The sequence below is a fragment of the Hirundo rustica genome, chromosome 24, assembly GCF_015227805.2.
Source record: "Hirundo rustica isolate bHirRus1 chromosome 24, bHirRus1.pri.v3, whole genome shotgun sequence".
Classification (NCBI taxonomy): domain Eukaryota; kingdom Metazoa; phylum Chordata; class Aves; order Passeriformes; family Hirundinidae; genus Hirundo; species Hirundo rustica.
Window position 1 is genome coordinate 4,826,294 of NC_053473.1, and position 27,871 is coordinate 4,854,164.

General features: G+C 55.3%; 1 protein-coding gene across 2 annotated transcripts; it reads left to right on the forward strand.

The window, feature by feature from the left end:
- Positions 1 to 5,575: 5,575 nt before the first annotated feature.
- On the forward strand, positions 5,576 to 18,228 carry INKA2 (inka box actin regulator 2). 2 transcript variants are annotated; one of them, XM_040085641.1, is made up of 2 exons: positions 5,576 to 5,685; positions 16,447 to 18,228. In XM_040085641.1, exons 1-2 carry the CDS (start codon positions 5,650 to 5,652, stop codon positions 17,401 to 17,403), a joined length of 993 nt encoding a protein of 330 aa, XP_039941575.1. In that variant the 5' UTR covers positions 5,576 to 5,649; the 3' UTR covers positions 17,404 to 18,228. The 2 variants fall into 2 exon arrangements, with proteins under 2 accessions (XP_039941575.1, XP_039941576.1); XM_040085642.1 differs by lacking the exon at positions 5,576 to 5,685 and adding an exon at positions 15,894 to 15,946.
- Positions 18,229 to 27,871: the final 9,643 nt, after the last annotated feature.

Genomic DNA, 27,871 nt, shown 5'->3' on the forward strand with positions numbered 1-27,871 from the left:
TTTGTTATTTAATTTTCCTTTAGCTGTTCAATGCAGACAGACTCCAAACCGTCTCCCTGTGTGTGAGACACCCTTGGCAGATTTGTTGTCCCTCTCCTGCTGGTTTTGGCCCTGGCTGAGGCAGTTGTGTCACATTTCAGCTCCCGCAGCTCTGTCAGTCGATCCCATGGAAGGGTTTGTTTTAACCCTCATTCCTGCTCTAAATCTGACCTGCTCCTGCTCCTCACTTCGTCGTGAGCTCTGTGTAGGTGCTGTGCCTGAGTCACGGTATAAACAGGAATATTCGCCTTTCAGGCCTTGCTTTACCTCAGTGACTCTGAATTCCCGTTGTTGACCTTCACATGTCAGCCCCGCCAAGAGGAATCTGCGGCTTTGCCATGACATGGCTTTGCTTTTGCTTGCAGCAAGAGCCAAAGGAAGTATTCCTGCTCAGAGCAGCCTTTGGAAATCTGGACATTTAATCTGAATACTCCGCAGGCAGAGTAGGTCCTGGGAAAGGATTTAGGTTAGTAAAAGAAGCAGATGAGACATCCTTCAGAGCTGGAGTATTATGAAAATAATGGGTTCTTTGGAAGGGATACAAATTCTCTAGCTTGGGGTCATAAAAATCCTTGAGGTTTCAGGACATAGAAAAGCCCTGCTAGGGAAATTTCTTCCTCCCATATACACTGAGAGCATGTTTTATTCCTCCAAGAAAGTGCTCACCACATTTTTGTCCCTGCTAGGAAGTGCACATCGCATGTTTGATTTTAATTCCATGCTGGACTGATTTTCCCCTGGATCTGTGTATCAGTGTCTCAGCTTTAGGTAAATGATGTTCTAAGACACCTCTGAGCAATGCTGCTGATGCTCAAGGTTGGGTGGCGACTATTTCGGATTATTTCAGCCTAACACCTGCAAAACCAGGACTTAGTGCTTGTACTAAATACTTCCCACAAATTTATCCACCTCTTCCTTTTGTTATAAATCTACCCTTCATTTCCAACACTTAAATTCTTGTGGTGATTCCTTGAAATACTGAGGTAAAATGCCCATGGATAATTTGTATTGGGTTCCAGATCTGCTGGGTTGTGTCTATTTTAAGAATATATTCATTATAGATTTAGACATTGCTACTGCTAACAGGCACCAGCCTTGCCTTATTCCTTTGCCTTCAAAGGATTTGTCTTTCAGATCTGCCAAGACACGGAATTATTCAGAGCAAATCTGGTTTACATAATATTTGTAGAATATTTTGAAAGTGAGATAATCTCATCCTCCTCTCCCAGATGTTTTCGGATTAAGACAGGGAAGTTTCTCTGTTCTCTGCAGCACGTGTGAGTCACTCTTTGGAGTGTGGGACGTGTTTGTGTTTACACTGCCATGGAAACCGTGTTTGTTCTCTGTACAGTAGAGCCCAGGACAGTGAAAGGGCCATTGATCCCAGCAGAGACAGTGACTGCATGCTCGCCACCGAAAATTGACTCCGAGCACCCTGCACATTCACTTGCCCTCTGGAAAAAAAAGCTGCATGGCAGCAGCAAGGCTTGGGAGCAGCAGAATCTTCTCTGTTGCTTTAGTAACTGAAAGCTGTGGGTTTTTCCCAGCGAGTCTGGTGCGTGGAGTTGTCATAGATAACGACGATGAGGAGGAGGAGGACGGTGATGTCTTTACATCCATCTAAGGCTCATTTCAGTGCCCTCCTGTGGAGTGGATTTGGTTCCTTGTCAGGCACATTCTTCACAAAGATCACGGAGAACTCCCCAGGTTTCAGGTGAAATCTCAACTCCACGGGGGAGTCACCACAGGCACGGGTGCAGCTGCAGATAAAAGCACGCTGACCTAAGGGATCGGGTCAGAGCAGCGATTTCAGCTCTGCAGAGAGAAATGCCAGTATTTCACCCCTGCTGTTTTCCTCCAGATAAACAAACATCACCCCATTTTAATCTTAGAGACCAAGATTTGCTAAATTATTTTTTTTCAGCTCATAAGAGCGGGATCTAGGTCACGAAAATGCAGCGAGCCGAGATGAAATGCAATAGTGGCTCAGCGCAAGGCAGCAGAGTGGCTGCACAAGGAGCTGCCCTGGTACTTACTCCTGGCACTGCAGTGCAGGCAGAGCGATGTCAGGGGCTGGAATTTGCCTGGAGCAGCATTAAAAGTTTTTATTTTGAGGATGGGGCATAGTGAGGCTGGGGCATGTCAGAACTTTATAAAGTGCAGAGACTGTGTGCACTAAATTCAACTTAATGGAAGAAACAGCCAGATTTTCAGGGGTATTTTTATCTCTTTATGCACAAATATAAAACCAGACAAAGTTATGACTTTATATCCTTACCTATCGTGGCTGGGTGTTTCTGCCCCAGTGGGTTTAAACAAGATAAATGCAATTCAGGTCATGCTGCAGCTGAAGTGGGAGGGAAATTCTGAAAGGTTTGTCGTCAGTGTGCAAGAAAGTCGAAAGGAAAGAAAATTCAGCGATAACCACGCTTGTTAGTTCAGCAAAGAACAGTCACGTGGGAGCCTGGAGAAACCAGATCAATGAACTGAAAGACAACAAATGAGATGAGCCTTCAGCTGTGAAGGGATGGATGTTTCCTCAATCAGGAAGGAACGAGGCAGTTCATAGAAGTGGAATACTCCACTCTGAAGGAGTATTCTAATTTTTGCCCAAGGATCTCAGTTTTTCTTTTTATCCTGAAATAAACCATGTAGCTTTCTGCTTGAGGGTGTTTTATTCTTGGCTCTGTATTTTCTTGGAGATCTGATTTTCCACTGCACTGCACCATCTGCTCATGGTTTACACCACGACAGAGCGGAAGGAGAGCAGGGCCTGGCATGAGGTGTCGGTGCTGCTTTGAACCAGTTGTCCACACGCAAGAGAAAAATGCTCCTTGGTAAGAAAATCCTACTGAGAAAATATTTCACATTTTTTCTCTTCTGTCACAAGTTCCCAGGAGTTTGTAGCACATGAATATTCCGGTCTTTTCTTTATTCTGTGCTCACAAACTCCTTTATCAGTCTCCTGGGACAGGAGCAGCCCCGGAGGCTGCAAAATGGATCAAAAAGATGTCCTTAGCAGAAGCCAAACAGAGCCTAGAAACTCTTCCTGTTCATCTGCCAGAAGATCACAGAGTCTGGTGTCTTGCAAGAGGCACAGGAGCTTGCAGCATCTGCCACTTGCCTTGTGACACGTGCAGGTGGCCTCCTGAATCCTTGACGCGTGCTGAAGGTGTAAGTTCAGCTTGATCCTTCCAATAACCATGGGTATCGTTGATATCTCCGCTGTACTGCAGTAGACAAATGTGAAAGCAGCAGTTCTGTTCAGGAGCGATGCAGTGGCCACACCTGCGGGCTGAGAGGGCCCTTCGTGCCCGTGTCTGGGACACTGCAGGGGCTTGGGCAGCTGGGTCACTCCCTGGGCATTCCCTGTGCCAGGGGCTGTCCGGCTCCTGGGCTCCACGTGGGGCCATCCCAGCCTTCCAATCTTTCCCTCCTGCCTGGCTCCTCACCCTGCCATATGCTGGGATAGGCTGTGGACATCCACACCCGACCCCGGCCCCTGGGGAAGAGCCAGCTGGCCAACAAATCCTGCCAGATTTCAGGAGAAGAATCGTAGCTGGGCTAGCTGGCTTAGACCGTAAGAAAGACTCGAGACTGGCAAGTACTCGCTCACATCATGGCATGGCCTGTTGGAAGTGATTCGCTTTTTGATAAGGTCATTTCTTTGATGAATTAATATCTTTACTGCCCCACGTTCTACGGAGCCTCGAAGAGAGATGCTGTTCCCTTGCTGAGCAGATGGGAAATGGGAGCCCTGAAATGAGCGAAGAGACAGGAAATTTTGACCCATTATAACCGAGACACTGGAAGGATCAATAAACATTAACTCTGGAGTGTTTTCCAAACACAATGTGAAAGGGCAGATCGCAAATTTCCCATTTAAATTGGATTTTGACACAAAGGTCAGCTTTCAAAACCACCAAAACTGATTTCTATAAACAAGCAAGCAAATAAAACAAATCCTACTACCTTCTGTAAAAAATGTTTTCCTCTAAAAAACAAAGACCTGGAGAGGCAAAAATTTTAGCCAGTCTTTGTGAAATTTATGGGGAAAAAACCCCAAGTAACTACATTTTTAATCCCAAATTTGAAAACACAAAGTAGTGTTTCTCCTCCTATCAAGTTCTTTAACATTGCAGAATGACTCAGACAAGCCTTGGTAAATTATCACGGGGGACTCAGCATTTATCATCTAAACAACACGTTTCACAAATAAGATAATATTTACTTGTGAGAAACACTCAAAACTTCAAACCCTTTCAAACTCAGCGCAGTTGTGAAGCCTGATCATCCAAAAGAGTTTGTATTTATTTTTTTTTTTTTTTTCCCCCGGCTCGCATGTCCATCTGTTTGGTGTCCTGCGGTGAGAAGCGACATTAGAGCTTGTTGATCCGAGATAAAAGAATCCTGGTCCGACATCCCTCCGAGTTTTCCAGGCGCTGCTGCGTGCGCAGACTGCCACGGGCTGAAACAGCGCCGGTGAAATAGCGAGGGGAAACCGTTCTGAAAATAAACCCCGCTCAAGCGCTTGGAACACCTGTCTGTGCAGCTTTGTCCCTGACCGAGGCCAGCTCAGTGCCCGTGTCCCTGTCCCCGGCCCAGGGCACCGCCACATCCCCGGGCACAGGACGAGCCCCGGCCGCACCCCCAGCCCGCGCTCACGACAAAACGGGGACACCGCAACTGGGTGGCTTTGCAATTTCCCCCGATTAAGGCCATGTAGGTTAATCCGTGCTTTTGGCGGGGTGCTCCGCGCCCGCGGAGCGACGTGCGCGAGGCAGAGCACCGCCAACTAAAGCGCCCAACTTCTGCCGCCGGCAGGGCCCGTTCCGCGGGCGGGCGGAGCGCTGGGCTGGCTCGGGAGGAGCGCCCGCCGCCTCCAGCAGGGCTGCGAGCGCCGGGGCCGGGCGGGGGGATGCGGCTGCCCCCGCCCCGCCGCCCGCACACGCGGCCCCGCCGCCGCCGCGCTGCGCTCCCTGCCCCGAGCCTGCTGCGCTCCCTGCTCCGAGCCTGCCCCGCATCCTGCCCCGCATCCTGCCCCGAGCCTGCTGCGCTCCCTGCTCCGAGCCTGCCCCGCATCCTGCCCCGCATCCTGCCCCGAGCCTGCTGCGCTCCCTGCTCCGAGCCTGCCCCGCATCCTGCCCCGAGCCTGCTGCGCTCCCTGCCCCGCATCCTGCCCCGAGCCTGCCCCGCATCCTGCCCCGAGCCTGCTGTGCTCCCTGCCCTGAGCCTGCTGCGCGCCCTGCCCCGCATCCTGCCCCGCATCCTGCCCCGAGCCTGCTGCGCTCCCTGCCCCGAGCCTGCCCCGCATCCTGCCCTGAGCCTGCCCCGAGCCCGCTGCGCTCCCTGCCCGGAGCTCTGCCCCGCATCCTGCCCCGAGCCTGCTGTGCTCCCTGCCCCGCATCCTGCCCCGAGCCTGCCCCGCATCCTGCCCCGAGATCTGCCCCGAGATCTAGCCCGATCCCTGCCCCGCCGGCAGCCACCGCTCCCCGGAGCCGCCCCGCGGACAGCCCCCGGACAGCCCCCCGGACAGCGGACAGCCCTACGGACAGCCCTCCTCCCTCCCCTCCCCTCCCCTCCCGCGGCGGGGCCGCGCCGAGCCGGGCCATGGAGCAGCACCTGCGGCGCCTGCGGCAGGAGCTGGTAAGGGCCGGGGGTCGCGGAACTCGGGGGGCGTCCCGTGGGGTGCGCGGCGGGGGCGGCTCTGGACAGGGCCCGCCCGAGGGTCCCGCCGCTCCCAGCGCTGTGAGCGGGGGCAGGTCCCGGTTATGAGTCGGGGGTCCCGGTTATGAGTCGGGGGTCCCGGTTATGGGTCGGGGGTCCCGGTTATGAGTCGGGGGTCCCGGTTATGGGTCGGGGGTCCCGGTTATGGGTCTGGGGTCCCGGTTATGAGTCGGGGGTCCCGGTTATGGGTCGGGGGTCCCGCCGCTCCCACGCCCGTGAGCGGGGACAGGTCTTGGTTGTGGGTCGGGGGTCCCGGTTATGGGTCGGGGGTCCCGCCGCTCCCATCCCCGTGAGCGGGAGCAGGTCCCAGCCAGCGGTGGCCGCTCGCAGTCCGTCTGTCTGTCCGAGAGAAACCGCGGCGGGGGCGTGCGGGGGCTTTAGGGACAAGCTGCCAGCACAGGTCAGGAATCAGAGAAGCAGCCACGGAGATGGACGGGAACAACTTTCCGGGAATCAAAAGGCTGTAAAGGGAGCGCGCCGGCACCACCGGTACCCTGTGAAAATACTTCTTTAATAGGAAAGGCTTTGTCAGAAACGAGCGGTGTTTTCGCCCTGCTGCCGCTCCTGCTCGGGGTAACCTCACTGCCGGGGCTTGCTGGGGCTTGTCCAGCACCCGAAGGTGTTGCTGGTGCTCTGGGGCTGCCTGGGGTGGGTGGGGAGGAGGAACTGATACTTCCCAAAATAGGGTTCCAGTGGGATCTGGCTCGCAGTCTGCCTTATCCTGATAAATAGATAATGAGAACAAAAGGGGAAGACAAGGCAGAGCGAGGACGGGTGGGTGAAGTTTCTGAATGTGAGAAGCTCCGGGTTTGGACGGGAGAGGAGGTTGATTTCGGCTGGGTTCGTGCTCCCTGGAGTTGGGAACAGTGCCTGCATGGCAGGAAGCGTTCCGAGTGTAACACCAGCGGGTCCCTGCGGGGCAGGCCGAGTTCCAGCTGTGCCCAGGGCAGCGCCAGGGCTGGAGAGCCCTGTGCTCCTCCAGACCCCGGGGTCTTGTGAAACACGGCCTGGGGCAGTGGCCTTTTACTCTCAATAAATGTGGCAGCGGTGACATTTGACCTGCTGGCGCTCCCAGCGTTTCCCCAGCAAACACAGGAGGTGAAAGACAAACTAAAACAAAGGAAAATGGGAGTCACTGGTGTGCTCTGTGCTGAGGGTGATGAATGAAATGCAAACTGCAAACTGGCACATGTACAGAATAATCTGAGAGCTCTTGAAAATCTGAGGTGGGAGAAGGAATAACTTCCAGAAGAACATCCTGAGAATAAGGTTCCTAAATCAGTGTTTTGTCTTCTAACCAAATCAGTTTTGTTATCTGAGCAATGTTTCTGTAGAGGAGCCTAAACATTGCACCTCTGAGTCTAAAACATGCCGGTTTTATAGTGCAAAATACAACTTCTGAAGAGTCAATATATTCAGCAGAAAGGTAGATCCCTCACACTTACGTGAAAGCCAGAAAAAAAATAGTTTAAATGAGAAAATTCTGGCTTTGTCCAGTCCTTGCAGGAATCTATTTTTTTTTTTTCAATTGTAAAAATGCAACAGCTTTTATTATATTAATAAACTGTGACTTAGCCTGGCATAAATCTGTGTGTTTGCTTGCCTTAAAAACCTGGGAAGGGGCAGTTGTCACCTTCAGCTGGACGAGTTGTGACTTGACTGAGGTCTCCATACACAGTCACATTCGTTCCCCCTCCCACCGCCTGCATTTTTGTTACTCAGACTTTAAAACTTCCTTTCACACGGTTCTGCGAGGATCCCAGCGCAGTTGTGGGACATCTGCAGGGTGCAGCTGTCCAGAGCCCGAGGTCACCTCCTTCAGCCTCCCTGCAGCTCAGCGAGCTCAGGCTGGAGTGAAAGTGGGAGCTGTGGCAACTGGAACAACTATCGGTGGTATCCTGAGCAGTAACAGCTTGGAAAAATCAGTGCCGGCCCCGTAGCCTGGAATTAAAATAGATTAATGTTTCTGTAAAGAGCGGCGAGCAGCTCGAGGGACAGCTGGGCCCATCTGCGGTGGGAACCGGGCTCTGAAACTGCTGCTGTGCCACTGCCCCGCTGCTGGGCAGGTCCTGCCACAGCCTTTGGGCGCTCCAGGGCCACGGGGCACGGGCAGGAATGGTGACAATGGCTTTGGCCAGCGGGGGCCACCGGAGTGGGGCACGGGGGAGTCCTGTCCGGGCAGCCCCGCGGGTTTAGGGACACGCCAGGCTGTGCCGTGTCCAGGGAGCAGCCCTGCTGGGCAGGGAGGTTCTGCAGAACGTCCCTCTGTGAGGAGCCAGTGTCCCGTGGCAAGGTTAGAGACTGTCCCATCGGCAGGAGTTCAGTTTGTCACAGTGTGAGCGACATCTGGCTTGGTAAAGCAGACTCTTGGCCGGTTTTGAGGAGGGGATTTTCTCAAAAAAGTAGTGGATGCTGGCACAGCTCCCAGTTCCCGAGGAAAGGTTATCTTCCAGTGCAACTCAATCCCCCACCAGCGCGAGATGGGAGGACTCCAGCTCCGTTTTTTCTTCCCCTTGCTTTGTTTATTAAAAACATATTTAATCGCTGTGAGCTTGGCTGGGGCTGCTGGCGAGCCCCCGTGTGTCACCTGTGCCCCGAGAGCGCAGCGAGCTGTGCCAGGCGTGTCAGCGAGCAGCCAGACCCGGGCACGCTCTCCCTGCTCTTCCCGTTTCCTCTGGGAAAGCTCTGCCAGCGCTCCCCAGGATCAATCTGACCCCTTTCAGTCAAGCGAGGGACATCTCCTATTCCAGCCGCCTGTTTTCCATTGTAAGCTGATCGTTTCTGGCATGTGTGGTGTCCCTTTGAGTGGAATTCATTCAGAAGCTTCCACATGCAAATGCTGCTCAGCCAGGAGAGCCCTCAGCTGACACAGCCATTCATGGGCCCGGTGGGATCAGGGGCAGCTCTGCTGGGCTGGGATCCTCGCCCCGGGCTCACACCAGCCCGTGGAGCCGTTCCCACCTCGGCCCCGGGTGCAGGGAATACTTAAGCCCTTGTTCTCCTCCGGGAAGCCCCTGGAGATTGATGGGCACACCGCGGCTCGTGGGAACGTGCAGCGCTGGTTTGCGGGTCTGGTGATGGAATGAGCCGTGCTCCTGCGCCGCTGTCATCTGTCCTTCCAGCGGCAGTTGTGAAATGTGCCCCAGAGCTTGGGAATGTGCCATTCGTGCAATTAATCCCCGTCCTCAAAGCCCTTCTGACTGCGTCGGCCGCGTTGGGAATCTGCGAACGTCGTCCTGAGGCACGGCGCAGTTGTGCCTGCTCCCCGAGTCACAGAGCGTTATCTCAGCTGAGAGATCAGACGGAGCAGGAGTTGTCTCGCTGAGGGATCAGCAGAGAGGAGTTTCATTTCCGTGCCCCGCGCTCTCAGACACCGGGACAGTTTGCATTGAAGTGCAGCAGCTTCACACGTGGGCGGTGGGATGGGGGCTTGGGGCTCGTCTGTAGTTAGAATAAATCATTGTTTTCTGTCTGGGGACTGCTGAGTCCATGGGGGCAGATTTATCTGGCACGCTGGGTTTGTGTGGCTGTAACAGGCGAGGGGGCACAGCCACGTTAGCTGTGCTGGTAACTTTACTTGGCGTGATTCGGTCTTTTGGATTTATCCAGGTTATATCTGAGGTTTCTGTTGCTTTCTTCTGGGAGGAAAAGTCTTTAAGTCACCACTCTGGCTTGAACTTTTAATGCTCTCCCTGCACATTTGTCATAAAGGCATCGAATTACTGAGTTTGATAGAGTCTGACTCGCTTCTTACATTAATTTATGTCCTGGTAGACAATGTTTCTTGCCATGAATATCCTGCAGGAATAGAACATTCGGTCTGAGTGGAAAATACAGCCAATTATTTTTACTCTTTGTCTCACACTGGCTCCTATTCCAGTAACTGTGTCACGCTCCGAGAGGAAGCGCTGTGCTTTCATTCCTGCTCTCTCTGAAGGGGCAGCCCGGGTGCTTTGCAGTCTGTGAGGCACAAGCGGCAGCCCCGAGGGTCCGGTGTCACTGCTCCAACCGCAGCAGGTGGGAACAGGCGGCTCCATGCGTGTCTCTGCTGGGGCAGGTCCCTTTTTTTGGGTGGCTTTACCCCTGGCTGCTGGAGGCAGTGCCAGGAGGTTGGGTGCTTGTCACAGGATCGCGTTCCTTGGTGTTCCTGAGGGAAAGGCGCGAAGGAGCGACTTGCCAGCAGATGTCCTGTCACCTAGAACTGGGGAGAGAAGGCAGTCACGGGCTTTGTCCTCTGGGTTATTTCCAGAGCAGTCACCTAAAGATGAGGATGGGTTTTGTCACACTCCCAGCTTCCCGTAATCAGGAATGTTAAAGAGCAGACTCCCAGGGAAGCAAGTCTGGGCTGAAAGCTGACACTTTTAACCATCACCCTCAGTGGCCAGTCTGTCCATCGAGGCCTGTGGTCTCTTCTTATCCTTGGGTTGTGAGTAAAACTCTGAAGATTGGAGTTATTTTTGGCTCATTTTTATCCTGGTTGAGGAAAATTGATTTGGTTTTGATTTGCCTTTAAACACAGGGAGTGTGATTGGGAAGCACAGAACAATATCCTTGCAGTGGGAAGGAAGGTGGATAATGGAGTGGTGTGAACCACGTCTCTCACAGTTAACATCTGCTTAGGACCTATTGAAATTGTTGTGAGGGGGAGTCTCGGGTTCAGTTTCAGCATCCTTCCTCTTTGAGATAAACTGTGAGCTCACGTTAGCATCCCCATGTACACCCAACATGCCCTGGGGAGACGAGAGGTAAAAGAGAGGCCAGAAATTATTGTGATAAAATGCAAGGACTAAAAGACAACTGCAGACCCTTGGCATCTTCCAGGGGAAGGAAAAGCGAGGTGGAACTGGAGAGCAGCTCTGTGTGAGCTGTGCAGCCCAGGCTGTGCCCAGCCACAACTGCTGCTTTATTGGAGATTAATCCAGTCAGTGACCCAAAGGAAAACACAGAAACAATATGATCAGCTCAGCAGTTCTAAAATAATTTCAGTCTCTATTATGTCATCTGCTTTAAATACCAATTGTTTGGTGCTGGGTCTGTTGCCCATCAGAACTATTATTAAGAACTATTTGCCATTTGTTCTTTCCTGTCCTCTTAGCAATAACTTCCTCTCTGTGCATGTCTTTTACCTAAGAGCTGGACATCTGTCTTCCTCCTGGTTGTGACAAACACACTCAGGGCTCTTCTTCCCAGCTCTGTGTGGCTGGGATTTTCCTTCCCATCAGCATCACAAAGCTGCTGGGCAGGCAGATGTGTGGATGGGCTGGGAATGCAGGCGGCTGTGGCTCCAGGAGATCCATTAGAGATCCATTGGAACTGGATTCTGAGAGCTCAGTGAAGGGAAATGTTAACAGAAAGAACAGCAGTTCCCAAAGTGGCTGGGAAAAGTTACTTATTTACCTGGGAGGTGGGAAGGGACAAGGAAAACTCCCTCACTTGTAGGTCTCAGGTATCTGAGGCTGTTTGATGAAATGCCAGTAACTGCTGGAGGAGGTTCCTTGGGACAGGCTCTGCTCCTGCTCTGTTCATCAGTGGTGGGAGATCACTGCTTTACCAACTGTGGGATATTGTTTGGGCAGTGAGGAGATCATGGAAAGGGTGAGGATGGTGCATTGCCAGTGGAAAAACCACTCTGTGTATGAACTCTGGCAGTTTTGAGTTTGGTCCCCTTCCATGAATATTCCCTGATGATGGCGTGAAAGTGGAATTTTTGAATTTTGCACTTCAGTTTTCAGTTCTTGAGGTGTCTGTAGTTTGAATGAGCTTTGCTGTGGAGGAGCACTGAGGCAGAGCTGCCTGGGTCACACCTGCACAGGAGAGCTGAGCCAGGCAGTGCCTCAGTGCTGGAGGAAGGAACCTCTCCCATCACACACCAGTCCCAGGCACTGAAGGGGAACACAGCCCTGTGAGTACTTGTCTTGCTTTAAAAGGCATGAGTTGGCTTGTGCAGAATTAGACATAAAACTTTTCATGCCAACTTTCAAGGATTGCAAAAGTTTCGGGAATAGTGAGATCCAGTTCGAGCCATCTGATCTTTAACTGGTTTATAGAGATGGATTTGGATGTCTGCAAGTTGCCACGGTTCTAAGAGGGCTTTTTTTTTTTTTTGGAAGCTGAGAAGCCAGACCACTGCTTCTATTGAGGGGCAGGAGATTAAACACCCCCTGGAAATGCTGCTGGAATTGTGCACCTTGAGCAGAGAGCAGCAGGAGGCACAGGGGAGGACAGGCTCCATGCAGGAGGCACAGGGGAGGACAGGCTCCATGCAGGAGGCACAGGGATGGACAGGCTCTGTGCAGGAGGCACAGGGGAGGACAGGCTCTGTGCAGGAGGCACAGGGATGGACAGGCTCCGTGCAGGAGGCACAGGGATGGACAGGCTCTGTGCAGGAGGCACAGGGGTGGACAGGCTCTGTGCAGGAGGCACAGGGGTGTGCAGGCTCCATGCAGGAGGCACAGGGGTGTGCAGGCTCTGTGCAGGAGGCACAGGGATGGACAGGCTCCGTGCAGGAGGCACAGGGGTGTGCAGGCTCCGTGCAGGAGGCACAGGGGAGGACAGGCTCCGTGCAGGAGGCACAGGGGAGGACAGGCTCCGTGCAGGAGGCACAGAGGAGGACAGGCTCCATGCAGGAGGCACAGGGGAGGACAGGCTCCGTGCAGGAGGCACAGGGATGGACAGGCTCCGTGCAGGAGGCACAGGGGAGCACAGGCTCCATGCAGGAGGCACAGGGGTGGACAGGCTCCGTGCAGGAGGCACAGGGATGGACAGGCTCCGTGCAGGAGGCACAGGGGAGGACAGGCTCCATGTAGGAGGCCCAGGGGAGGACAGGCTCCGTGCAGGAGGCACAGGGGTGGACAGGCTCCGTGCAGGAGGCACAGGGATGGACAGGCTCTGTGCAGGAGGCACAGGGATGGACAGGCTCTGTGCAGGAGGCACAGGGATGGACAGGCTCCGTGCAGGAGGCACAGGGGTGGACAGGCTCTGTGCAGGAGGCACAGGGGAGGACAGGCTCCGTGCAGGAGGCACAGGGGTGGACAGGCTCCATGCAGGAGGCACAGGGGAGGGCAGGCTTTATGCAGGAGGCACAGGGATGGACAGGCTCTGTGCAGGAGGCACAGGGATGGACAGGCTCCATGCAGGAGGCACAGGGGAGGACAGGCTCCGTGCAGGAGGCACAGGGATGGACAGGCTCCGTGCAGGAGGCACAGGGATGGACAGGCTCCGTGCAGGAGGCACAGGGATGGACAGGCTCCGTGCAGGAGGCACAGGGGAGGGCAGGCTCCGTGCAGCCCCACTCTGGCGCTGCTGCTGCCCCTGTGCTCTGCTCTGCAGCCCCTCTCACCCCACAGCAGGTGGGATTTGCAGCTCACAGAGGCACAAACGGAGCATCTCCTCGTGCCCAGCTTACATAAGGGCCCTTGCATAACCCCAGCACGGCCGGGGTCTCTCTCCTCGCCACGTGAAGGCTCTCTGGGGTTCTGTGTCACATTCATGCTCTGTTTGCAATCCACTGCAGCTCGTCACAGATTTGAGTTCCTTCTGCATGAAGTGTGTGAGCAGGAGCCAGTGAGGCTACAAGGGCTTCAGCCTGGAGTTCCATCACCTCCAGCAGTGCATCCCTTTGATTTCCAGCCCGATCTGCTGAATTATTCACTGAATTCGTCTCGCAGACCGGGCAGTTCAGTCCTGACCCTCTGCCAGGGAGGTGATCTCTCTTCTCTGGGACATTGCTCCTTTTCTGGAGAGTCTCAGAGAAGCCAGTCTGAACTTGGGAGAGCTGAGATCTTGGCAAGGAGGAGAGGCTGGCAGTTAGACACTGGGGAAGGTTTATTTTCCCTCCAGAATTTTCTTTCCAAGGTGAGTACTCTTAATTGCAGGTGGATGGAATCCAAGCCCCGCAGGCTGTTCGGTCACCAGGGAGTGACTTCACTTTGGGCTGGGTTTCCCTCACTCTCCATTCTGTAAAAGACTGAGCAGATACCACGAAGAGCAAAAGATAAAGCAGAGGGGGGTTGGTTTGCTTCGTTTTTTTTTTTAACTTGCACAACCCGAAATTACAGCAGCGTTTGGCAGCAGAGTTAAAAGTCTCAGGATGTTGAAAACCCCGTGGCTGCTGGTGGGATTCACGTTGCAGGAGGGACACTGAGGCCCAGGGTGGGATTCACCCCTCCAGGGCTGGCCACTGGGGCAGGACAGAGGAGTCAGAGCCCAAAGCCTCCTCTGCTCCTCTGTGCTGTGAGGACAGGAGGATCCCTGTCCCAGTCATTGACAGGAGAGCTTTCCACAGAGGAAAACATCCCCTCTCCTTCTCCAGCTGTTCTGGCTCCCCAGTCTGGCGCTGGCACCAGGTTTGGCAGCCCCAGCTCCTTTGTTCAGAAGTGCTGGCTTCGGGCTCCGTTCTGCTCCTGCCTGTGAGGCACGAGCCCAGCACTGCCCAGGGCTGCCCAGGAAGGGTTAATGCTGCCTGGATTTGCTGCCCCGTGCCAGGACAGCTCCCCGAGGCCGGGGGGGATCGGGGCAGATGCCGGGGGCTGGAGGAGCCCAGCCCGGGGCAGGAACCTGCGCTCCCCAGGGCGCGATTACTGCCCGGGGATTTGGTGGGAAGTGGCCAATGAGGGGCCAAGCTGGCTCCAAATCCAGCTTTTTCCAAAGCCCCAGATAAAACAGGCTGCCATTAATCAGGCAAGAAAGGTTAGGAGGAGCAGCGTTACAGCAGGTCTGGAGAGGTAAGGTGGTGGCTCTGTCTGAGGCTGGCGGAGCATCTGGCCCCAGCTCGATGTGGGAACCAGGAGCTTGGTGAGGCTGGAATTGGGACATTATTTGCACGTCTGCAGCAGGAGTTTATTTGCTGATGTTAAGAAATGCCATAGCTGGAGGCTCTGGGTAGTGGAATCAGGAAGCTGAGCACGGATTTTCTGTATCGTTGTAGCTGTGCTCTCATTCCGGGCGATAAACAAGTTTCTTGAGAGAAAAGCTCTGAAAAATGACTGTAACGTGCTGGTGAGTTTAGTTTTAGGTTCTGGGGTTTGAAATGGGCATTTGTGCTCAGAGACTGTTTGAGCAGTTTCCACTCAAGAGAGCTGGGTTGTCACAATTTCCTGACGCCGCTCTTTCTCGCTGCTCGGCTCCACGTACAGAGATGGAAATAGAGCAAGTAATTGAACCAGCTTGGTTAAAATGAGGGAGATGTAGAAAATAAAGCTAGGTAACGTGAAGCTGAACATTAAAAAATAAAAAGAAAAAGCTGGCCTTTTTCACCCTAATCTTGAGATCTGTTGCTGTACAAAAAAAAAACGGTGATGAGCCTGTTAAACTGTCGGTGACAGCGTAGGCTGAAGCTTCCCTAGACGGGGTAATCTCTTCTGCAAACCGCCTCAGCCCCGTGTGACACGGCCTCACCTCCAGCCCTGCCAGCCCCTGCTGTTCCTCCCCTCTCCTGCCCCTTCCCGCTCCCCCTCCTGCTAAAAAAGAATAAGTGGCAGCTGTTGGAAAGCGGAGCCCCTTTGCTTTCTGGTGCCGCTTTGGGAATATGATCCAGATCCTGCATGAGAGAGAGAGAGAGAAAGCAGCGGAGCGAAAGAGCAGGCGGGGAGCTGGGAAGCTCTGGAGAATTACTTGCTTATTTTAAGCCTGGTGTAGAAAGTTCAATCTTTGTAGTGAGGTTCAGGGATGAAGCAGAACTGCTACTGAAGGTCCTAGCCTGGGAATCAAAGAATTCCTGGTTGAATGTAAGTAATCCTGGAGTTTGTTGGTTCTGTGCAGAATTTCCAGTGCATTGAAATGTCTTTGCTCTTCCTCTAGTGAGAGCTGCCTGTGCTGAGGGCACTGAGAGCTGAAGATGTGTTATGGAGTAACAATTTAATTCTTCCTGGGGTTTATTTTTAATCTACTTGAGCACTTCAGGTGAGGAAGCAAGGCTCTGTTCTGGCTCCTGATTTCAGCTGGTGACAGGGCACAAAAGACTCAAAAGCACAAGAATATTCTAAAACTGGCGGCAGCCAAAACCATTCATAATTCTACACCTTGGGCTTCTGCCAAGCAATTAAGGGAAATTCAGACTCTTTATTTTTGTTGTCAGGTCAAACAATCCACTTCTGTCAGCTCCTCTTATTCCTAGAGGGACGCTGCTAGAAAAATCTGAAGGAAAGTCAGAGTGCTGTTGGCTGAAGTGGACGTAGTGCAGGTGGCAGATGCGGTCAGGAGGGAGGGGATGGCGCAGAAAGCTGCTCAGGCCTGCTCTGCTGCTGCTGTCCTGCCCTGGGGACACTGCTGGGGACACTGCTGGGAACACTGACCCACTGGGGACACTGCTGGGGACACTGCTGGGGACACTGACCCACTGGGGACACTGCTGGGGACACTGACCCACTGGGGACACTGCTGGGGACACTGCTGGGGACACTGACCCACTGGGGACACTGCTGGGGACACTGCTGGGAACACTGACCCACTGGGGACACTCCTGGGGACACTGACCCACTGGGGACACTGCTGGGGACACTGCTAGGAACACTGACCCGCTGGGGACACTGCTGGGGACACTGACCCACTGGGGACACTGCTGGGGACACTGCTGGGGACACTGACCCACTGGGGACACTGCTGGGGACACTGACCCACTGGGAACACTGACCCACTGGGGACACTGCTGGGGACACTGACCCTGTGCTCTTCCCTCCGCAGCTCTCCATGAAGGAGGTGGGCGACGGGCTGCACGAGCAGATGAACTGCATGATGGGCGCCCTGCAGGAGCTGAAGCTGCTGCAGGTGCAGACGGCCCTGGAGCAGTTGGACATCTCGGGGTGCCGGAGCCCCGCGGAGCAGCGCCGGTGCTGCCGGAGCAGCGCGGCCGCGGGGCTGGGGGAGGCGCAGGGACACTGCTCCCCGCCCCGTTTGTCACATCCCGCTGCATTCCCAGAGAGCGAGCGCCCCCGAGACACCCCCTCCTCCTCCTCCTCCTCCTCCTCCTCCTCCTCCTCCCGGAGCCTCAGCTCTGGGGAGGGTTTGTACCCCCCAAAAGGATCCTGCTCCGTGTCCAGCAGAGCGGAGCGCGGCCGGCCCCGGACACTGGAGTCCAGCAGCCAGGGCACAGCTGGGGGGTGGCCGCCGTGCCAGCAGTGCCCGGGATGTGACGATGGCCACGACTGGACGTCGTCCCTGATGTCCCAGAGCAGGAACCGGCAGCCTCTGGTGCTGGGGGACAACATCTTTGCGGACTTGGTGGGGAACTGGCTGGACCTGCCCGAGCTGGATAAGAAGGGGGACAAGGGCGAGGCGTCCCTGTCCGTGAGCAGATCCCAGGAGCTCTGCAGGAAGTTCTCCCTCACGGCCAACATCTTCAAGAAGTTCCTGAGGAGCGTCCGGCCAGACCGGGACAGGCTGCTCAAGGAGAAACCCTGCTGGCTTCCTCCTGAGGACAAACAGCCTGAGATTTCCAAGAGGTCCAAAAAGATCAGCAAACTCAAGGGGACATTTTACTTGCCCCTTCACGGCAACCTGCAGAGCCATCACAGCAAAGCAGAGAGGTGCCCAAGGGCAGACGGCCGTGGTGAGCACCCCAAAACGGGCACCAGGAAAGTGCACGACCCCAGAGACTACAGCCAGGCGGGCTTTGACATCAACACGGCCGTTTGGGTCTGAGCCTGTCCCTGCCCAGCGTTTCCACACCCACCACCAGCTGGAGGCCACACTCACCTGCTCAGGAGGCTCCGGGACAGGAGTCCTGCAGAGCTTCACTCGTGGAATTTTCTGGAGAGCTACGGCTTCAGGGATTGCCTGAGCAGCAGCTGGCACAGCCCACGTGGGGAGACCTCTGGGGACCGATATTGGCAAAAATAATGGGAATCTTGAGCAGCTTTAGGGCGAGTGGTGCCACAGGTGAGCAGCTCCTGGTGCCAGGACCATTCCATCATCTCCAGCTCAGTGGCTGCAGCACAAAATCCACGGTGTGCATGTGTGTGTATGAGTGTGCAAATATATATATATATAGATAGTTTTGTTTAAAAAAAAAAAATCTATTCCTGCTTGTGTGCACTGGTTACAAATCAGGCATCCCAAGCCTTGTACCTGAAGCACTTGTTATTTAAATGGAAAGAAATACGTTTGAATTTATAAGACTTGAACAATTGCTGAGATGGGGGGCAAACTCACAGCTTTGGAGGGGTTCCCCTTAAACTGCATCCCTGGTGCCCTCCCAGCGTCTCTCCCTCCCCTGCCAGTTAAACCAATGGGGCAGAAGGCTCCTTACAGGGGGTTTATGACCTGGGGGTCTCGGTGGGTTTGCCCCTCTCCCCTCGTCCCTGTGGGTCACTCCAGGTACAACACTGCTGAAGTCTATTGTTGGATTTTCACCCGGATGCAAAGTTCCGTTCCCCTGTTTCTTGTTGTGTTCCCTGTTGCTGGTGTACAAACCCGTCTTGACAGAACCAAGTTCTCCAGTGTCCGACTCTCCAAGAGTTTCCAATAAAGTGGGATCGGTCTCCTCTCTGCCGTGGGACAGCCTCGTCTCTTCTCTCGCTCCGGGCGCTTCCCCGGCTGTTCCCAGCTGGGATCAGGCAGTTTGGGGAGCAGCCAGAAGATCTCCATTCAAGGAGAGCTCCTGCCCAGGTGCCAGCACTGCTCCAGAGGCGCAGCCCCTGCAGCCCCTGCGCAGCCCCAGAGCCTCCAGGGCTTCTTCAGTTCCCTCATCCCTCCTGCCTCCCCCAGCAGCGGCACAGGGACAGAGGTTTGGGGGAGGAACTGCTGCCAGGGGAGAGCCTCAGAGCCAGCCCCTGGGGGTCCTGCCCCAGCCCGGGGGGCTCAGAGCCCGCTGATGGCATTGCAGCCCCGGCAGGGTCGGGTTCCACGACCTGTTCCGCTCACTCCCACTTTAGGAAGGGCTTCGGAGCCAGCAGGGAGATTCTTTTATATATTTTTTTTTAAACATACAAAACTCTACTCCTGCTGTAACTTCCCGAGGCAGAGAGGCTGGTGGGGCAGGGGCGTGGAGGCAGAGTTCTTTTTCTCCTTTGCAAATTAAATATAGGCACAAGGCAGGCCCTGCTTGTGCCCATACAAGGAGAGGAGCGGGGCAGCACCCGAGCTCAGCGCTTCTGCAGGAACCCGGGCGAGCTTTTGTCTTTCCTCCTCCTGGCCTTCAGGGCTGCTGGTTCCCCCTTCCAGATTTCTCTGAGTGCTGAAAGGCTGCTTGTAAAGCATTTCGGTTTCCTCCTCTTTTATCAATAGCTCATCCTGTTTGTCGCCTCCCTGCTCCTTTCCAGAGGGTCAGCACGGAGAAGGAGTTTTCCAGGAGTTTTCCAGAGGGAGGAACAGCTTTTCCTGCACCAGCCTCAGTCCCCAGAGAGGCTGTGCTCAGCCCTGGGCTCCCCTGCAGCCCCAGGCACGTCCTGGGGGTCCCAGCCCCGAGCCCTGGGGCACATCCTGCTGGCACCAAAGGTGAGGCCCAGGGAGAGGAGCGCTGTGCTGGGTGGGGATTTGCCCAGGAGAGCTGAGCACTCCCCCCTGGGGCTCTGAGCTCGGTGCTGGCGTTGCCCTCAGGCGTGATGGGCAGTGCTGAGGCCAGGCTGAGCGTGGCACGGCCACGGTGACATCTGGGAGGTCAGGGACGCATTTCTGCAGGTCTCTGCGAGGACAGGGCTGAGTGTGCAGGATGGGGAGATGTGCAGCCCAGGATGCGCTCGGGGATCCCTCTCTGGGGGACAAGCAGCTCCAGGGATCTCCCCCATGTCCTGCTGCCGGCCCTTGCACCCCGCTGTGCCGCTCCCGTGTCCCTCCTGGGTGCTGACCCCAGCCCAGCAGCTCCTGGGGGCTGTTCCCCCAGCCCTGGGGCCTCACCAGGAGCCACGGGAAGTTTCCCTGGAGGAGCGACACTTGTGGCCCCACGTGCTCCTGCCAGCTGTCCCCGGGGGCTGTGCCAGGAGCTGCTCACATCAGCTGCTGCCCTGTGTCCCCTGTGTCCCCTGTGTCCCCTGTGTCCCTGCTCCAGGGAGAGGCCATTGTTTCTGCTCCCCGTGTTAAGGGCAGCTCTTGTCCCCAGCTGCCTCCCACACGTTCCTTTCCCACCCAAAACGCTTCTGCTGTGGCCGGCAGTGCCCAGGCCACCGCCCTGGCAGCAGGGACAGAGCCCGGGGAGCTGCTGGCACCTCGTCCCCTCAGCTCCAGGGACAGAGCAGGGACACCTGGGGACAGGCAGGGCGGCGGTGCCTTCATTTGTTCCTTTTCCGGAGGATCAGATCCCCACCGGGGCACGCTGCAGCTGACCGAATGCCCGGGGTGGTGTCAAACGTGTTGCTGTGCTCTCTGCCTGTTGAGTGTACCTTCAGAGGATGTTTTGCATTAAAATTGGATTTTCCAGGGTGTTGGCAGTGACGAATCCAGCGTGGTTTTCAAACGCTTGGAAATAGCGAGAAAATGTGGCTGTGTCTCAAAGTTCTTAAGAGGAAAAAAAAAAAAAATTAATAAATATTCTTTATAGACATTCAAATAATAAAGAATATCACCCAAGCCAGACATCCTCCCTAATTCAGTCTGCGGAGCAGGATCTGCTAACAGATCCGAGTTGGATTTGTGAATTACCATTTCACTTCTCCGGGGACTTCTCCTGAAATTATAATGGCTTTTGCTCCTCTTCTTTTTCCCTTCATGAAACTGCCACGAAATTGTTCTCCATTATGAAGTATGAAACCCACCTAATTAGCAGAATGACAGTGTCTAACGAGGCCCTGGCTGTGTTCTGCGTGGCTGACAGGAGTGGCTAATCCAGGAGCAGGCTCCCCGTGACCCTGCCAGGGGCGGCAGCGGTGCAAAGGCAGCCTGGGCGTTGGGATTTATTGGAAATCTCGGTCTCATCCGAGGGCTGGATGAGCAGCACATCCCAGAGCTCCCAAAGACGCCCAGCTCCACATCCTGGCGTGGATGAGCGCTGGCTCTGCCCCACGTGGCTTAATGGAAAGAGAGGATTTAGCCCTTAACACCGACCCAGGAGCTGCTCCTGCTCGGCCTCCCTGGGCTTTCCCTTCCCGTGCCCACACCCTGCTCCCCGGGCCAGATGGCCTCCAGAAGGCTCCCAAATGTGCCTGTAATTAAAAAGCCTTGATTTTCAAAACCATTTCACAGCTTGTTCTTCTGACAATGAGTTGGGGCTTCTTAGGCTGCTGCGGGGCAGGAGGAAAGGCAAACACGGCTGGCTGCCCTCGGGAGCGTTTTCCCTGGCCACTGACACCGGCTCTGCTCACTGCTGCTGCAGGGGCAGGACAGCGGCTTTAAACTGGAAGAGAGCCGCCTTAGGTGGGATATCAGGAAGGAATTCCTCCCTGGCAGGGTGGGCAGGCCCTGGCACAGGGTGCCCGGAGCAGCTGTGGCTGCCCCTGGATCCCTGGAAGTGTCCAAGGTCAGGTTGGACAGGGCTGGGAGCAGCCTGGGGGAGTGGAAGGGATCCAAGGTCAGGTTGGACAGGGCTGGGAGCAGCCTGGGACAGTGGAAGGGATCCAAGGTCAGGTTGGACAGGGCTGGGAGCAGCCTGGGACAGTGGAAGGGGTCCCTGCCCATGTCAGGGCGTGGAATTAGGGGATGTTCAAGGTTCCCTCCAACCCACACCCTTCTGGTGTTTCACCCACTGGGACTGGGGCTCCCTGAGCTGCTGCTGAACCTCCCGGTGCTCGTGGTGCCCACAGAGGCTCAGCTGCAGCCCCTGAAGCATCGCTGCTGGTGTGCCCAGCTGACCTGGGAGGTTTTGTGGCCTCACACTGGGCAGACAATGCCCCTCCATTCCCCTCGATCGGGTCCAGCAGGAGAGGAACCAACTGCCACATCCTGGCTGAGCTCAGATCCACTCGAGTCAAAGTCCAGCGCTGGTTTATTCCCTCCAGCACATTCCTCATCACCTTCATCCTCATCAGAATCCCTTCCTCCAGCAGCGTTTCCACAGCACGTCTCTGCAGGAGGAGCCCGGGGTTTATTTCTCTTCCCTTTTGTTCGAGTTCATTTGTATCCTCGTGGCATTTCTAATCCAGGACTCGCACCCCTTCCAGCTGGCAGGCAATCTCCTGTGCTGCTGCTAGAGCAGGAATGAAATGAGTTTAGTGCAACAATTGGCCTCGGCTGAGCCGTGGCAGCTTTGGGGACCCCGAGCCCCCCTTGGTGTGGCCGTGCCCCGGCAGGCTGGGCTGATCCCTGCAGCCTCCTCCCGGCCTTTCTGCAGCTGCAGGGGTCATTCCTGGCCGGCATCAGCAGCTCCTCAGCTGTGGATTTTGGGAGCATTTCCTGCAATAACGGTACCCAGCAAAGCCTCTGAGCTGGCTCAGGTTTCCTGGAAAGCGAAGGGGGGGAAAGCGATGTCCCAGAAAGAGGAACAGCCTGGTCCTGTGTCAGCCCTCACCTTGGGCAGGCTGGAGGTGAGTTCAGAGAGCGCTTTCCTCCTGCTGGAAACACACCCTGAAATCCCAGGGGCTGGCAGGACACGAGCTCTGGGATCCTCCCGAGAGGAAGCTGCAGGGTCCAGCTCTGCCCCAGCAGCCAAACCCACCCCGGGGAAGGGGCTGGACGTGCCTCAGCCCTGGGGGAGCAGAGGGACAGCGGCCTCGTCTGCCCCTGCTCCGGCTGTCACCTCCCCAGGGTGCCCGGGCAGGCAGAGGAGCATCCCTGGCACAGCCCTGGCACAGCCCTGGCACAGCCCTGGCACTGCCCTGGCACCCAGCACAGAACGGGATCCCAGCTGAAGGCGGCTCCTCGGCAGGGCCCAGGGAGAGCGGGGCAAGGAGCAAACTGCGTGAGCACATCCGTGTGTCCAGCTCTGCTGGCAGACAGCACAGATGGCCAGGGCTGCCGGACAGGTGTCCTGGGGACCTGGGGACCTGGGGGAGCTGGGGGACCTGGGGGAGCTGGTCTCTCCCTGTCCCGTGGGGATCCAGGAGCAGTGCTCGGTTCCTGGGGTCTCTCCCTGTCCCATGGGGATCCAGGAGCAGTGCTCGGTTCCTGGGGTCTCTCCCTGTCCCGTGTGGATCCAGAGGCAGCGCTCGGTTCCTGGGGTCTCTCCCTGTCCCGTGGGGATCCAGGAGCAGTGCTCGGTTCCTGGGGTCTCTCCCTGTCCCATGGGGATCCAGGAGCAGTGCTCGGTTCCTGGGGTTTCTCCGTGTCCCGTGTGGATCCAGGAGCAGCGCTCGGTTCCTGGGGTCTCTCCCTGTCCCGTGGGGATCCAGGAGCAGTGCTCGGTTCCTGGGGTCTCTCCCTGTCCCGTGGGGATCCAGGAGCAGGACTCGGTTCCTGGGGTCTCTCCCTGTCCTGTGAGGATCCAGGAGCAGTGCTCGGTTCCTGGGGTCTCTCCCTGTCCCGTGGGGATCCAGGAGCAGTGCTCGGTTCCTGGGGTCACTGCCGGGTGCAGAGCATTCCCATCCCGGGCTCACGGCTCAGTCTGGGGGGGCTGCTCCCATCTCCCCCATCCTGGGGTGGCTCAGCTGCGGCTCTCCCGAGGTACCTGCTCGGAGCTCTCCCTCCTCTTCCTCTCTGTTCCAGACCAATTACCGGCAGCTCGCACCCCAAGGCAGCCAGCCAGGCGTTTATGCTGCAGCTGCCTGATCTGCATGTGCTCATGCTAATGGTGTGGAAACGATTCACGGTCGGCTTTGTGCTGAGTTTCCTGTGCCCTGAATTGAGTTCTGCTTGGAAAAAGGGGAGAAAAGGAGAGAAAAGGAGAGACCGGGTCCTCCGGATTTGAAATAATCCAAGGGGGGACCTTTCTGCGTGCTGCTTGCCGGGTTTTCAAGCGTGTGGCTGATGTAATGCTGTTAGCAGGATTGCTCCGAGCTCTGCACGGAATACACCCCTCAAAGAGGCGAATAACGCAGATATTCCTAAGAGGAATTCCTATTTATTCCTAAGAGGGATGGGAGAAACGTTCTATTTGCAGCTTCGGAGCATTGGGAAATTCTCCGGAGATAAGCTGCGCTGCCAGGAAAGTGGAGCAGAGGTTCTCCTTCCTCAGGGGTTTTATGGCAGCTCTAAATCACCCGGAGACGGGCCGGAGAAGGCGCCCTGGAACAGCCAAACCCGCGGTGTGAGCTCCCTGCAGGAATTCCTCCCGCTCCTCTTCCTCAGGGGTGGGCGCAGCCCTTCCTGCGGCTGGGTCGGGCACGGCAGGGGGACGGTGGCACTGGCGGCCCTGGGGTCACACAGTGAGTGGCACCAAAGGCTCTGGGGTCACGCAGTGAGCGGAACCAAAGGCTCTGGGGTCACACAGTGAGTGGCACCAATGGCTCTGGGGTCACACAGTGAGCGGCACCAAAGGCTCTGGGGTCACGCAGTGAGTGGCACCAATGGCTCTGGGGTCACGCAGTGAGTGGCACCAAAGGCTCTGGGGTCACGCAGTGAGTGGCACCAAAGGCTCTGGGGTCACGCAGTGAGTGGCACCAAAGGCTCTGGGGTCACGCAGTGAGTGGCACCAAAGGCTCTGGGGTCACGCAGTGAGTGGCACCAATGGCTCTGGGGTCACGCAGTGAGTGGCACCAATGGCTCTGGGGTCACACAGTGAGTGGCTCCAGGGTCAGAGTGGCTCCAGGCACTGGTGGCTCCAGGGTCACAGAGTGGCACTGGTGGCTCTGGGGTCACAAGGACACTTTTGGCTCTGGGGTCACACAGTGAGTGGCACTGGTGGCTCTGAGGTCACACAGTGAGCGGTCACAGTGGCACTTTTGGCTCTGGGGTCACACAGTGAGTGGCACTGGTGGCTCTGTGGTCACAGTGGCACTGGTGGCTCTGGGGTCACACAGTGAGTGGCACCAATGGCTCTGGGGTCACGCAGTGAGTGGTCACGGTGGCATTGGTGGCTCTGGGGTCACACAGTGAGTGGCACTGGTGGCTCTGGGGTCACACAGTGAGTGGCACTGGTGGCTCTGTGGTCACAGTGGCACTGGTGGCTCTGAGGTCACACAGTGAGTGGTCACAGTGGCACTGGTGGCTCTGTGGTCACAGTGGCACTGGTGGCTCCAGCACGGTGCCAGAGCCGCCCCAGCACCGGGCTCCACTGGGGAGTGTTTAAACCCTCTCAGTGTTTCAGCCCCCTGGAACAGCCTGTCACCCCTGCAGCACGTCCAGGGGAGGATTCCCGGTGTTCCCAGCCCAGGGGATTGCTCCCAGCAGGGTTTCAGGTCCTTTGCCATGACGTGATCTCATGGGACCAGCGTGATCGGATCTTTGCAACCTCGGAGAATCGCAGAGGAGCCGAAGGTGCAGCAGGATGCAGAGCTCCTCATCTCTCTGTGCATCGCAGCCGCAAAAAAAAAAATAAGCACCAAGCTGAGGACAGCAAGATCTAGAACACAATACTAGAAATTAATTATTTAGATTCCAGCCCTGCAAGGAGAGCCAGATGCCTTCACCCTTTCCAGAGCCCCCAGGAGCTCTCAGCGCTCTGTGCTGGAGGAGAGAGCTCTCCACGTGTATCTAAATGGGCTGAGGCTCCTGGAAGAGGCAGAAATGGAACCAAAACGACTCTCAGCGCTTGGGTTCCTCAGCCATTCCTTTTCCTCCGGAATTAGGGCAGGCCCTGAGCCCTCTGTGCCATGGGGAAGGGGCACGTTTGTCCCTGGGGACCTGGATTGTGCAGTGGAAATGGGAACAGGACCTGTGGGGTATGGTCAGAAAATTCAACTGTGCTCAGAAAATTCAACTGTGGTGAGAAAATTCCCATTTCCACGGCGTGGGGCCTCTGTTCACAGCTCGGCTGCAGGGACCCGCGTTCCTCTGCCGCTCTGGGATTAACGTGGATTCAAAGGCAGCTCTGCGTTCCCAGAGTCTCAGATGTTGGGAGCCCTGAGGTTTGGGGCATTTCCAGAACCCAGGGGTGGGGTTTGACAATCCCGGTCTGGGAGAAGCTCTGAAGGAAGCAGGTAGCGGCGTTCTCCCGGTAAAACCTGGGCTGCAGCGATGCTGACCCAGGGGAGCCCTGCCTGCCCTGCCCGGGGAGGAGACAGCCGGGAAAGGGTTAAAAGCTGTCTCCAGGCAGGAGAACAAAAACACCACTGCGCTCATCTCGCTCGCTGCGCTCATCTAATTACCTTATTTAACAGGATACCCTCTCATTGATTTTAATTACTCACATAATTTGGGAAGTAATTCACAGTACATCCCTGCAGGGTGCATGAGTCTGAGCCGGGAACAATGTGCTCGAGTCTACGGGAGAGGAGGGGAGGGCGAGCCCCAAACCCCGGAGGCCAGGGGGGACCCGGGGACCCGACCCTTGGGGAAAGGCTCTCCGGGAGCCGGGATCACCCGCTGTAAAAAATAAAATAAAATAAAATAAAATAAAATAAAATAAAATAAAATAAAATAAAATAAAATAAAATAAAATAATAAATAAAATAATAAAATAAATAAAATAAAATAAAATAAAATTCACTGCTAATAATATTTATTAATACTTTAAAATAATAGTTATAAATAATTAATTAATAGTAATATTCTTTAAGTAAATAACAGTATTTTATTTAAATGAATGACAAGATTTTATTTAAATCAATAATTATATTTAATAAAATTTTGTCACCCCTGGGGCGACCCCAGCTCCGTCCCCGGCCGGCTCAGCCCCGAGCCCGGCGGATTTTGGGGGTCCCTGGGTGGGTGGAGCAGCGATGCCCGGCCCCAGCTGCCGCCCGGAGGGATCCCGGCAGATCCCTGTGTCCCTCCAGCCCCGTGCGGAGCAGCTGCGGATTAATTGTGCGTTAATTGTCCCTTTGACAGCGCAGGGTCCGTGGCACTGATGGGGGATGCTCGTCCCTGCAGAGCCCCCGGGATCCCTCAGCCCAAAATCGGGGCGAGGAGCAGCCCCTGAGCCCCCAGGATCAAACAGACCCCGGCACTGGTGGCTCCTCAAAATGTTTTATACACAGTCCTGCTTTTTGGTTTTTTTTTAAATTTTATTTTTTTTTTTTAAACACAATCTCCTAAGTTTTAGCAGAACTGCACCCCCAGCACGCACTTGTTTGGTTTCTTCGCTGCCTTTTGTGAGTTCCCCTGCCTTAATTAGGATTCAAACAATCCCAGAGGAATGTTTAATTAATATTATAAAGCAACAATGGGATGATTAAGCAAGTCTGGGCAGCTGCTATTTATACCCAGGACATGTGGCACTTGTTGGGGGCGAGCGTGTAGAAAGGGGGGGGGGGGAAAAAAAATCATTCCACGCATCTCTCCGCGCAGTTTTATTGCTTGTTTTAATTGTCTGGTTCAGGCCTTTTCTCCTCTTTGTGTTGGCTCCGGCAGAGCGAGAGAGGAGCCGAGATTCCACTCAGCCTCTTGTTGGCAGTAATTACAGTGAAAGCTTTGAGCCCGGGAGCTCCTGCCTCCTCTGCCCGGCCCCGAGGGCTCCGCCAACAGCCCAGCGGAAACCTCGGGCAGGGGATGCCCTAAAGCCGGGCCAGGAATGGAATCTGGGAGCTCTTTGGAGCAGAAAAACCGCCCGGAGGATGGGGACAGGCTGGGAGGGCTTGGCCGGGAGCAGCAGGTGATGGAGCACCCAGGGATCGCCTCTGAGGGGAATGACAAGATTTGTCTTTACAAACAAATTCTGGGTCTGCTGGTGGATAAAACCAGCGCTGAGAGATAAGAGAAACAATGGGAAGGATTCTATTGGTTGATGAATGGAAAAGAAGATACTTGCCTTTACAAACAAAGTGCAGGTTTGTTTGTAAATGAAACTGAATATTGAAAGATGAAAGCAACAATGGGGAAAACCCATAAACCCCGTAAGAATTAAAAATTAGGGGGGGTTATACATGAAAAGGGGAATCTTAGGTCTTAGGCATTTTGGGAAGTCTGCGCCTCTCAAGTACCTCAGCCAATGGAGAAAGAGAGAGGGAAATGCGGCCGGGAAATTGGGATAAAAAGGAGGCTGCGTCCTCTGAAAATCTGAGAGACCCCAGAGGAAATGCCCCATGGCCTCTGCCTTTATTGGAATAAAGAAAAAGGACTCCTCTGTCTCCTTTTTGGGCATAAACCTCTGGCATTTGTGGATTAATTTTCCTTACACCTCCCACTCCTCAGAACCCGTGGTGGGGTTGGAAGAGACCCTCCAGACCTGGTTCCTCCCCAGCACCTCGCTGGGGTGAGATGTGCTCCT